This window comes from Heliconius melpomene, chromosome 8, assembly GCF_056956725.1.
Source record: "Heliconius melpomene rosina isolate 202511_hmr_F chromosome 8, ASM5695672v1, whole genome shotgun sequence".
Lineage (NCBI taxonomy): Eukaryota > Metazoa > Arthropoda > Insecta > Lepidoptera > Nymphalidae > Heliconius > Heliconius melpomene.
The window spans coordinates 372,643-385,993 of NC_140396.1; the positions used below are offsets into that span (position 1 = coordinate 372,643).

General features: G+C 37.2%; 2 protein-coding genes across 2 annotated transcripts in view; one reads left to right on the plus strand and one right to left on the minus strand.

The window, feature by feature from the left end:
* Positions 1–11: 11 nt before the first annotated feature.
* The window catches only part of Nup133 (nuclear pore complex protein Nup133), a 34,947-nt gene continuing 21,607 nt past the window's right edge, over positions 12–13,351 (minus strand). The window contains exons 12-20 of the mRNA XM_085189039.1: positions 9,870–10,061; positions 9,496–9,623; positions 7,946–8,088; positions 7,551–7,684; positions 6,979–7,227; positions 6,342–6,530; positions 6,001–6,111; positions 5,608–5,722; positions 12–1,138 (exon numbers count right to left, since the gene is read on the minus strand). Of these exons, the coding sequence (XP_085045165.1) occupies positions 987–1,138; positions 5,608–5,722; positions 6,001–6,111; positions 6,342–6,530; positions 6,979–7,227; positions 7,551–7,684; positions 7,946–8,088; positions 9,496–9,623; positions 9,870–10,061 (1,413 nt within the window). The 3' untranslated portion in view covers positions 12–986. The remainder of the gene's footprint in view (positions 1,139–5,607; positions 5,723–6,000; positions 6,112–6,341; positions 6,531–6,978; positions 7,228–7,550; positions 7,685–7,945; positions 8,089–9,495; positions 9,624–9,869; positions 10,062–13,351) is intronic.
* On the plus strand, positions 10,162–11,508 carry LOC146536590 (uncharacterized). Its single transcript, XM_085189040.1, has one exon. The coding sequence runs from the start codon at positions 10,462–10,464 to the stop codon at positions 11,506–11,508; it is 1,047 nt and encodes a 348-aa protein (XP_085045166.1). The 5' UTR covers positions 10,162–10,461.

Below are 13,351 nucleotides of genomic sequence, written 5' to 3' on the forward strand. Positions count from 1 at the left end.
AAAACAAAATATTTTTTATATTCAATTATTTAATTTACTATTAGAAAATTAATAATTACATCGATCACAGTGTAATTAGCCTTAAATCTACATCAGTCTGACTGAACCTATCGAATGGTGAGGAAGTTTATATAACAAAAAAAGAAAAAAAGGCCGTAAGAAACCGTCTGGTTATAAATGGGACGCGATCGTGGGTTTGGTTGTGGAGTTGAATTCTCACTTGGGGGAATCAATTATTTTCATTTCCTGGCCCTCGTAACATAACAGTGCGTATTGAGTTCCGCCATTCAAAGTTGGCGTACAACACGCAATACCTCCAAAATTGGCCAGTGCTTAAGGAACGAAGTGACTTAACATTAGATTTCCCAGCCTATCCTGCTATTTGGGAGATATAATGAAAAAAAAGAAACATAAATATAAAATAGGTAAGAAAGCTATGTGAAACAAAATTAACACAAAACATTTGAATTTTATCTATTATATGTTTCGATCGAATTTATTTTAAATGCATAATAAAGTAATCCTCAATGAGTTTTTTATTTATAGAAATTAAATATTAAGGAAAAATAACGACTTATTTAGCATAAAAGATAATACATTTATAATGAAACAAAAAAGCTCTTATTTGTAGAATAAAAACAAATATAGTGTTAAAAATAATGTAACAAGAATTTTATTTCCTATTTCTTAGCATACATAATTCATATATTACACAAGGCGACGACGTATTCAATCCCATTTACTGACAGTCCATACAGTCAGCCTACAGTGCGGTCCACGAGTCGTGGTCATTGATCCTACACTAAACGGTATATCCAGTCCCTTTTACTAACAATTCATTAGCTAATCTAGAGTATCGTTGGTCTTCTAACATTTTACTTTAGATCTAGGGGTCATCCTTAAATGACATGTTAGGGAGAAATGAAAATCTTAAAATTCCTGTGACAATTTATGGAAGGTCCACTGTTAGTTTACTAACTCTCAGTCTACTGGTCGTCAATGTCGTCTTGTGGTGCGACGACACACTGGTATCCGTATTGTAGTAAAAAGCGAAAACGTGCGTCGGAAACAAGGTCGGCAAGTTCACGCGCTGTTAGTATGTCGTCTAACGGTGGTAATAGCAGCTCTAGATCACCGCCTGGAACAAATAAAAAAATATATGTAAAATGCTTAGTGATTATAATAATTCAAATTCAAATTCAAATTCAAAATATTCTTTATTCAAATAAACTTTTGAATCATCGAATGTACATGTCAACAAAAAGCTACCACCGTTTCGGAAGGCAGTTCTGCTGAGAAGAGCCGGCAAGAAACTCAACAGTTGCTCTTTTTAAAGTCAATGGTATATTTCACTATTACATTAGCTGGCAGCTGTCCTGCCTGACATTCAATAGACATTAATTCCATACATCTTTATCCTCTAAATATTCTTGAACAGTGTAATAAGCTTTACTTGTTAGAATTTTTTTTACAGATATTTTAAATTTTGGTAGTGGCAAATTAAGAATACACTGCGGAATTTTATTATATACACGTATGCTCAGACCCATAAAGGATTTATTAACTTTTTGGAGGCGAAAACTTGGTGTAACAAGCTCATCTTTATTTCTCGTTTCTATCGTATGACTATCGCTATTTTTTCTATGACAATGTATATTTTGTCGGACAAAGAGAATATTATAGTATAGAAATTGGGAAGCAACTGTAATAATACCTGCATCTTTGAACACATCTCGCAGAGAATCTCGAGCTCTTAGATAATAAATATATCTTACGGCTCTTTTTTGGAGAATAAATATTGAATTGATATCTGAAGCACTGCCCCATAGCAGCATTCCATAAGATAAAATACTATGGAAATAGCTAAAGTAGACTAGTCGGGCAGTTTCAACGTCCGTCATTTGTTTTACTTTCTTAATTGCGAACGCGGCAGAGCTGAGTTTATCTGCAAGTGCTTCCAGATGAGCGTTCCACTGGAGTTTGGAATCTATAGTAACACCTAAGAAAATAGCTGATTCCGACACATTAAGAGGTTCTCCTTTAATTATTACATTAAAATTATGTTTTTTAACATTTGGTAAGGCAAACTCGATGCATTTCGTTTTTTTAGCATTTAACATTAGATTATTAACATCAAACCAACGAAGAATATGCGATAATGCACTATTCACTTCGTCATAGTTATTTATATTTCTGTCAACCTTAAATATTAAAGAGGTATCATCCGCGAAAAGTACAATATCACATAGGTTCTTCACATAAAAAGGCAGATCGTTAATATAAAGAAGAAATAAAAGAGGACCAGTATAGATCCTTGTGGAACGCCCATCTTTAGAGGAGATCCAGATGATTTTACATTATTTATACTAACCGTCTGGATTCTTTGGTTTAGATATGAGGCAATAAGGTCAAGGGCAGTATCCTGTATACCATAATGTTTTAGTTTTAACAACAGAGTTACATGGTCTACGCAATTAAAGGCTTTGGATAAGTCACAAAACACTCCAATTGCATTTTGTGACCTCTCCCATGCGTCATAAATGTGCTTTAGCTGTGCTTGAGTGCAGCACCCGCATCCGTAGTGGACCTACCTTTGATGAAACCATATTGCTCACTATGGAAACAATTGTTAATATTTAAGAGCTGAGCTGGTTGAACATTATTTTTTCAAATATTTTACTTAAGGATGGCAAAACAAATCGGTCAAAATCGGTCTGTAATTTCCAGGCTCAGATCTATCTCCACTTTTGTAAAGCGGCACTATTTTGCTATATTTCATTAAATCAGGAAAAGTACCGGATTCTACACAATTGTTAAAAATTAAAGCAAGGTAAGGAGCAATATTAGGTATAATTGAATTAAAAACTTTAACAGACATGCCCCATAAATCACCAGTTTTCTTTAAATTAAGGCTTTTAAAAGTTTTGACAATTTCATCTGGTGACACATTCTTAAACACAAAATTTTGTCTACAACTATTTACATGGGTTTTTAGTATTAATTCTGCTTCCGAAGGAGATGATGGCAGTGAACGTGTTACTTCAGTAGATATATCAGAAAAAAAAAATTGAAAAGTATTTGCCACTTCTAAATCTGAATTTAAGATTATATTATTAACTTTTAATTTAATAGGTTCACTGACAGCTCTAAATCTCCCAGTTACAGTAGTGATAGCATCCCATGTAGCTTTAATTTTATTATTAGAGTTCATAATTTTTGCTCTTATATACATAGACTTCGCCTGAACACATACCTTTTTAAATATTTTTGAAAAATTTCTAACTTTTAACAAGAACTCCGGATCTTGATTCCATTGCCTCATATTATATAATTCATATAGTTTATTTCTGCTCCGGTATATACCAACAGTTGCCCAGTCGCTAAAAGTTAACTTCGAGTTTTTATATATCTGTTTAACTTTAAAAATATTATCAAACTCTGTAGTGAGTAAATTGCAAACTTTACAATATAGCTGATTCGGATTTAATCCGGTTATTTCTAAGTTTGCAATTTTTTCACTCACTTTATTATTAAAAAGATTAATTTTATTTTCAGTAATTGGTCTAATTGATATTTGTTTACGTTCTGCGACTGTTTTATCTATTACCGAAAACATTTGACCACAATGATCCGAGCTAAGATTAGTAATAATTTGTTTTTCTACACTCTCACAATGACAAAAAACATTATCTATACAAGTAGCGGACGTATTCGTTATACGAGTTGGTTCAGAGAAAATATTAAACAAATTAAAAGATTTAAATAAGTTTAAAAAACGAAGGCTTAATGATATCACCTGTAGTATATCTATATTAAAGTCTCCGCATACGATTAAAGATTTACTATTCGAACTCAAATTATTCAAAACATCCTCCATTTTTTCTTCAAATACTTCAAAACTACCTGAGGGGGGTCGATACACGCATACTATAATATGTCTATTGAATTCAACGCAGGACAATTCAATGGAGCGTTCGTCGGAGAGAGCTACTATATCTGGTCGCGATTTACAACGTATATCATTTCTCACTAATATAAGCGAACCACCGCGGATGGCCTTCTCTCTAACGAACGAACTTAACAATGTATAGTTTTCTATATTTACTGTATTGTTACATCTCGAGATCCAGTGCTCAGTTATACACATTATATGTATATTAATTTTTTTTTAGAAATAATTCTAGTTCCAGTTCTTTGCCTCCTAGGCCTTGCATATTCTGATGTACAATGTTAAATTTAAATGACGTAGGCGTTGTCTTATTGTCTAGTTTAAATTGGAACTTACATCATTATACTTTATAGAAGTATTATTAGTACATTTAATTTCCTTCGTTATACCATGTACAACGGGGTTTTGTATATTATATGCTACTAAAGTAGCAATTTGTTTCTTAAAATATAGAGGTAGATACAATGTATCTTCTGTCAACTTACAGCTATTAAAAATAAATTTATTTAAGTCTAAATAAAATAATGCGTCGCTATGATGTTCTGTCGTATTATATAATGTCAAGCTCAGGTTGTATATGTATTTATTTTGTTTTTCTGTGAGGGAAGAAGAATATGGAAAAGAGCATATAATAAATTTACATTTAGTTTTACTATGTAAGTCAAGCAAGTTTTCTATACTCTTTATAATATCTTGTTTCCTCACTGACAAACTATGACCATGTAATAGTACAACAGTACTATGCTCATTTAAATTCATGGACATAATTTTCTTAATGTTAAACTGGTAACTGGCTCCAGGCGAACATGCATTAAATACTGAATTTGAGAAATGGTGACTAAGTAGGGACCCAAAGCCTTGACCTAATTTATCAGATATAACAAAAATATTTCTTGATGAGCGGGAGGAATTGACAATATGTAAATTTTTCTTATTTTTATTGAGTAAATTATGCATGGCCGAGTCATCCACAGCCTCTTGCGAGGGAATTGATTCAGTGGAACCTACAACTGAACAACCACAACTATGTTTATTTGTTAGTGATTCAAATCTTTCCATGTTGTAATTGCAAAGGTCAACCAAATCGCCTGCAGCTGAAATATGTTCTTTAATTTGATTTTGTGAAGATTCATATTTCTCACTTAGTGCTCTGAGGGAGCTATTTAGGTTGTTTATTTCATCTTGCAGCTGGAATGTGTCTCGGTCATACATAAACCTGCTTTGAATCAATCTATTATTATAAGATTTAAGTTTATCTATTAATTTTAATTTACTATTATTTAATACGTTTATTTGCCTAGCCGGAAATTTTAACTTAAGAATTTTACTAGTTTTTTTAATAAATTTATTTAATTTAATATATTTCTTGAATTTATTTTTTGAATTTATTTTTTAATATTTGGGGAATCGTATCATTAAAAAATATCTTGCTCCTATACGTCATCAATAACATTGCGAATAATTGGCTGAGTTGATAGTTTACAAGTCAAAATTGCACATTTTTTTTGGTTATTTTGTTTTGCATTTTTTTCTACTTTTATGACATGTCCAAGTAAATGTTAGGCATTTTAATGAAATAAAGATATTTTGAGTTTGACTTTGAATTTGACTAAGGGCTGCCGTTAAGTCATCTATATATACAAAATACAAACACACACCCATAATATGCACCAGATCAATAAGCCTGAAGAATATGAAGTCCCGCAGTGCATCGGCGGGCGCGTCCACGCGCGCTTGAGACCATTCGTCGCGGCGGATACTGGCGCACCAAACCTGCAGGAAAGAAATATTTTGTTAGAAGTAAAAAAACGCCAGTTATGACACAGGGGCACAAGCGTGCGACTGTAAACGCGACCAGGTTCAATTCCCATTTGAAGAAATGTAATAATTTTGTAAAGGGGTATGATAGACTCGATTGAAACCTTAAATAATAAAACCCTAAAAATGAGAATCTAGTGTTAAGATACTATGTTCCCATTAAGGCACTTTCGTCCCGTCTCATTTATTTAATGGTAACTTACTTATCCTTTACAATTATTTCACATACTTACTCGTAAACGTAAGTCGTCCCGTTTCTCCATGTCCTGCACGAAGTCGGTCAGATCCAGCGCCTTCTTGTAGTCGTACTCGGTGAGACAGCGGCTGTCGCTGTCGATGTACATCTGTGGCAGGATGTCATTATATATTTATTAATAATATATTTTAATTTGAATTATACTTCAGGGTATTTGAAGGATTTTTTTACCTTTCGCGCTCTATATACCTTCTGAATAAGAGGAGACAGTCATAGTGTTAAGAGTTTCGTTTTCTTACAAGAGACAAGTAATAAAAATGCCAGCTAGGAATAAAGTAATTAATCACAATTTACATAAATAATACCCATTCAGATTACCTGCACTAGGTCCTCAGCCTCCACCAACTTAGTATCAGCTTGGTCGAGTCCGTGCTGCAGTTTGATGTCTCGTGGTAAGGCTAGTTGCTGTTCAGCGAGGGCGAGTCGGGTCTCTGCCTTGCGCCACTCATCACCACCCTCATCACCTTCGTTGATGGCAAGGCAGAGCTTGGCGATTGACGCCAATGTCTGTTTGGAAGTTAGTGTTATCTTTTTTTTTATAAGGAGTTTAAAAATAAATAAAGCTTTTTTTAAAATTATAAGACGCCGATTAAGTATAACAGATCCATACCAATTTAATGATTGTAAATTATCAAGAAGTATAATTTATATAAATTGGAAAACTTAAGTTTGCATGCCATGGTTTTTTCGTTTATGTACTTGGAATTTTACAATTTCTGTTTTAATTGTAATTTATGTTTAATTTCTTGTCAAACTTTATAATTAAAAGACCAGACCAAGAAAAACTATTTTTAATGATTTTTATACGAAATTTCAAAAAAACGAATCTAATCTTTTAATTGTGTTACTGTAAAAGTAAAACTGTAAAAAGCAAATTTCACTTATAGCAGGTTTGGCCTGCTATATGTGGTATATAGTATAGTATGAATCTACAAAACACAGCGTTTCAACTCACCGTGACCCTCGCAACGGTATCGGCTTCCATCGCCAACTGCGCGTAGAGCGCGCCCGCGTCCCCCGCGCGTCCCTCACCTCCCGCGCCGCCCAGCGCGTGCAGCGCGTGCAGGTGCAGGCGCGCGGGCGTGGCGGCGAACCAGGCGCGCGCCCGCGCCGAGTCTCGCGACCCCCGCGCCGCCAGCGTGCGCAGGAGCAGCGCCGAGTGGCCGCGTGACGACATCCATGCGAAGGCTTTTTCTGCTATACCCTGATTTTGCATTCGAGTACATCATTATAAATTATACTGTTGTAATATAGCATATTATGATAAAAGCAAAGCTTATGGGTTCCATTCTCACTCGGAAAATATATTTTTTTTCTTGTTGTAGTAACAAGACAAGGAGCACTCTTAAATTGCACCACTCAACATGCAATGTCTCAAAATATTGATATCACAGTATATGAGTGTGTTACTATGTTCACTTGGTTCCACTTGGGTACACTTGGTTTCCTTTACCTACCCTGCTATGCAGGAAAACTATATTAACTAAAAATGTATTTATATTCTGGTATAAGTTACTGGTAGTCTACCTCATCGGCATATTTATCGATGTACCCATGCAGCCGCTCCATATCGTTCCGTTCTACACACATCTCTATGAGCAGGTCGAAGTCCTTGAACTTCTCCGCCAGTACTGCCGCGCGCTCTATCTGACCTTCTTCAACTGAAAATAAGTATAAACTATTATTTACATAAATCATTTTAAAATTGTATTTATGCTAAAAGTATAAGACAAACGTGTTATTAAATAATATAAGGCCGCAGTTTCGTAGAGGAATAGTGTCCGATTGATTCCAATTTACGGTAATAAATTATTTTCATTTTCTTATTCTGACAACACAAAGCGCAAAAGGAATTAACAATGTATCGAAATGTCTCAACACTAGGTTCCCTCTGCCTACTCTGCTATCTGTACTATACTCACAGTAGGGGCGTATGATGTCGGTCCTCATCTCCTCATAGAGCGGTGAATTGCGCGCGTCGGCCAGCAGCAGGTCCGCCAGCGCGGCCGCCGCCTCCACCAGCTGCGCGCGTAGCGAAAGGTCCGAGCAGCGCCGTGCGCACTGCCTGCGGTGCCGTGACAAACTTTAAGCACTACACACTATTTGAAGTGCCGACCACCATAAGGTTTAAAGTCGTATTGACGAATACCACGATTCAACTTTTATTTTTAAAAAAATACTACACCGTACCTTATTTCTTTATTTTAGCTGTACCCCGCAAATAAGGTAAGCAAAGGATATATTATATCTTTTTGTTGTATACTTTTATTATATAAGAGAAAAAAAAATACATTTTTAAATATAAATTATTATAAAAATACATTTAAAAATATAAAAAAAACATTTTCCCGAGGGCAGGTCAAGGGTCGATGCCATCGATGACTAGGGCTCCAGAGAGAAGAACTTCCGCACAATACGCACCGTCCCAAGTAAAACTGCCTTCTGCATCCGGTTCTTGATCCAACAGCTAAGCGATAGCCTCTTAAGATGTTGGTCGAGGCTTTTCGCTATTAAACCGTTAACCGAAATCACTATCGGCACAATGATATGTGGGATACATGGCGGTAATCTCATGGGCTAGGTCCAAATATTTAGATAGTTTTTTATTTTTATTATAATGATATTGTTTATATCTTATCACGTTTCTCTTTAAAGATTCCTCTGTTCAAAAAAACGCGGTCCTTGACTTACGTGGAACAAGAGGCTTGCGTGGGGACACACGTAGAGGGGGCCTCTACGATTCTAAGAGAATATTCCAATGTTTTACTGTGACGCAGTACAACACAGTCAGCAGCCGCGGCCCATCTCTGGGTAACCACGGGTGATTGCCCAGAGATGGCCGCCGGTTAATGCGTAGGAACTATGGAAAATGTGGAAAGCTAAACTAGGTTTATGGAATGGAATTTGGATGGACTGGCTACTGGGCTATTGAATGAGACTAACGGACGTTCGCCTTTACAATAGACTCAAATTGAATGTTTGGCGAACGGTGACTCGCCTCTCACTAGATGGGCCCCCACAAAGCAGCGTAGTGCCTCGGGCGCAACATCGGCGTAGTCGGCTAAGGGTGTAGAGAGGTGTGCACCAGTTTCACCGTCACGAGAAGCTCGTGACCGGGTTTCCCCGTTATTACACAGATTGACACTTCCAATTTCTGACTGTGAAAGCTATGTAGTTTTGAATTCGATGTATGGACTAATAGGAGTATGTAAATATTACTTACACGATTAAATTATTTTCATTTTTCCATTAAAGACATTTTGCATTTAGTAGTTCCATACTAGAGCGGGTAATAAAATTATAATCTTCTTTAATGGAGGTATACTTCAAACATAGCGTGTCTTCCGGAAGTCCCACTACGCCATGACGTGGTCCAATAGGAGGCAAGGTGCACATTTACGAAACGTGACGTGTTGTCACAACAGCAAAAATAAAACATAGTACACTTATTTACTAATAGGGCGTTACTTACAGGACGCGCGTGTGCGCGTGCGCGAGCGCCGTGAGCGTAGAGCGCGGGCCGAGCGCGGGCGGCGGGCGGTGTGCGCCCGCCCACTGCGACCACTGCGCGCGGCACTTGTGCATCTCTTGTAGAACTGTCTGGTAATAAACACCAACGTGTATTCATTATAAAAAAAATATTTACATGATGTATGAACCCCCAAGACATACAACGATTTGCACACAAAAGGTAATGAGCTAATTAATATACCGTTAATCATAACCGTTGAAGCTGTTGTTTTCACCCAATTCACCCACGAATTTCACATTTTTCATTTGCCTCCGTAAAGGGTTAGGAGTAAAAACTGTTTTTGATATATTTATTGTGCTGGTGTATGTACTCACGGTGAGCGCAGTGCAGGCGTGCAGCGAGGAAACGGGCGGCGCGGGGGGCACGGCGGGAAGCGCGGCCAGCGCGCGCAGAAGGCGTGGCGCGCGCGTCACGCGGCGCAGGCACACGTCCGCTGCTGAGAGCGCGCCGCCGCGCACTGCCGCCGCCACTTCTTCGTCCTCGTCGCTGTCCACGTCCGACGCCACCTACCGGCACAAAGTTAGCGTCTCTAAACTGTCGCGCATTGTACACTCAAAAAGAAAATAATTAAAAGGTTTTTGTTGGTACGCGCCGACCACCGCCGCGTGAGGTCGTGTGCTGGACCGCGCCGCCGCGCCGCCGCGCCGCTATTGTAGTGACGACAAATACTTACTTTTATTATGATATACACGAGAAAGTAATTTTACAGTTGTACAAAAATATGAGTAACTTTTACATAGTCGTGGTAGTTGAGTAAACATTGAAGTGCCGACCGCCGCAGTTCGTGTGAAAATTACATACTTCGAAGTGATAAGTGTTAAAAGCGGGTATTACTAGAAATTTTTGCGACCATATGTTTTCACTTATTCTTGTACCTTGGACTTTTGATTATTATAATACGCAAGAATGAACTCCACGAACCAAAAATGTTCCAGCTGCACAAAAAAAATATTAAAAAAAGAATTTCTGAAATGCATAACATGTAAGGAAGTATATGATTTGGAATGTGCGAATGTTAGCCAAAAAAATTTTGGCTTAATGGATCATAAAGAACAATGGAAGTGTCCAGACTGCTCAAATAGAGGGCTTAAAGTAGGAAACATAAGTACGCCGACATTTACTACAGAAAGTAGGAATGTAACTCATCGAGCAAGAACTACTCGGGTAAATAGCCCAAGTACAAGCCAGAAGGACCCTGACCATAACATGATGGAAGAGTTAAAATTTTATATGGCAAACTTAATTCGAAACAGCATGGACAGCGTCACAGAGGCCATAAATGGTCTCACAAACACCATACGGGATCAGAATATTCGTATCGAGCAATTAGAGGCAAGAGTTTGTTTACTCGAAAATAAAAAGGAGCAATCGTGTGATATCACTGCTCTCGAAAGTATCATAGAACAACTTAAAGGAGATATTTCTGATCGGGATCAGCGTATGTTATCTAATGACGTCGAAGTAGCAGGATGCCCGGAAACGCCCGCGGAGAACTGTGTTCACCTCATCCTCTCCGTTGCAAAAAAAATAGGCGTAGATCTAGATGAAAAAGATATTGTTAGTGCTCATCGGGCTGGTCCGGAGAGGTCGACCAGTGCAAATTCAGCAAATAGCGGCGGGCGCGCGCGGCCACGCCCTCTAGTCGTGTGTCTCGCTCGCAGAGCTCTGCGCGATGCAATGCTGCGCGCAGCTCGCGTGAGACGCAATCTTACGACGGAGGGCCTAAACCTACCTGGACAGACAAACTCCATATATGTTAACGAACGGCTTACAAAACACAATCGGCTCATATTTTATAAAGCGCGCTCTTTGGCTCGCGGGCATCAATACAAATATGTGTGGACTAGAGATGGAAAGATTTTTGTATGTCAGGCTCAGGGGAAGTTAAGACATCGCTTGCGCACAGAAGAGGATATTCTTAGGGTTTTTGATAAAAATTGTGTTGGATCATAAACTTAGCCAAAATTATTTAATTGTTATATGTTTAAACTTTTTTATTCATTATGTTTACATGTTTAAGTTAATTGTTTTTAAGTTAAGTTTTCCGTTCATTATATCATCAAATTCATATCAAGTATACTTTTCATTCACACACAATACCACACACCACATTCATAACTACACAATAAAATTTTCTAAATATGTGCATATATACACTGTTCTACTTTGCCTACTGACGTTTTATTTTTTCCTTTGTTTCTGGACAATTTTAATTATATTTTGGAAATATTTTTGCAATGACTAGTGGCAGAAAATATCTTTTGCGACTAGGGCTGCTAAATGCAAGATCTCTCAATACTGGTACTGATGAACTATTTGTAACTGTACAAAAATACACCCCTGACATTTTAGCTATCAATGAGACCTGGCTGAAAGCTGATGAAGAGAGTCTGGCACCAGTGTTGCCCGACTACAAGTTTCTACATAAAGCTCGTCAAGGTAAGAAAGGTGGAGGTGTAGGTTTCTATATTAGACAAGGCATAAATTTTCATACACATCCTCATCCGGATTCAATACTTGAACAATTTTGGCTAGAAGTTCGACTGTCAGGAGTCGTTTTGGCAATTGGCACTGCATACAGACCCGAAACTGTGAAAGTCAGTGATGCATTGGATGGTATAAGTGAATCGTTAAACGTCATGGCCCACTGTGACCATACTTGTATTCTAGGCGATCTGAATATCGACATCAATCGAACGGAGACTAGCATTGCAAGAGAATTAGGGGATTTTTGTAAGCAACATAACCTAGGGCAGCTAGTTAAAGAACCAACGAGAATAACTGAAACATCAAGAACCATCTTAGACGTAGTAATGACAGATATCATATCAAGATGTCGTGGGGTTCAAGTTGTACATAATCCATGTCTTAGTGACCATGCTATGATATTAGTCGATCTTGATATAAAAAAGCCGAATCTAATTAGACAAATTAAATTTAAACGTAAACTTAGCGACATAAACTTGGAACAGTTTAAATACGATTTAAAATCTATTCCTTGGCATTTAATTACCGCATCTAATAATGTCGATATTATGGTGGAAATGTTCAATAATTACTTGTTATGCTTATTTGACATCCACGCACCAATGCAAAAAGTTATATGTAAAAATACACCAAAACCATGGATCACAAACATGATTAAATTTATGATGACTCTACGTGACAAAGCTCTAGTGAAAGCACACGCGAAGAAAAATGATTCATCGATAAAATACTATCGCGACTTAAAAAATCTTGTTACCTCTGCAACAGATAGGGAAAAGAGAGCCTTTATTAATAGTTATATAAATGACACATTGCATCAGCCAATGATAATGTGGCACAACTTAAAAAATACAGTGATGCCTAACAAAAATGCAATAATTAATATTCCTGATCACATTAATGACCCGGATAAAATCAATGCTCATTTTCTCGATCTTCCACCTATTAATGACTGTGATATAGAAGGGGCAGGTGTTCCTGCAATTAATTCCAGCGCACTGTTCAATATAAAAACAACAACACAATCAGAGGTACTTAAAATAATAAATAACATTAAAACTAAGGCAATAGGTCATGATGATTTAAATATAGAAATGATAAAACTCACCTTAGATGTCACTTTGCCTATTATCACTGATATCATCAACAAATCGATAGAAACTCTAACGTACCCAACATCTTGGAAACGTGCTCTGATCAGGCCTATTCCTAAAAAGCACTGTGTTGAACAGCTTAAAGACCTTCGCCCAATATCAATCCTACCTGTTTTGTCAAAGGTTCTAGAAAGAACAATACTGAATCAAATGTT

Coding starts and splice junctions, on each gene's coding strand:
- LOC146536590 (XM_085189040.1), top strand. CDS start 10,462: ATGAACTCCACGAACCAAAAATGTTCCAGCTGCACAAAAAAAATATTA.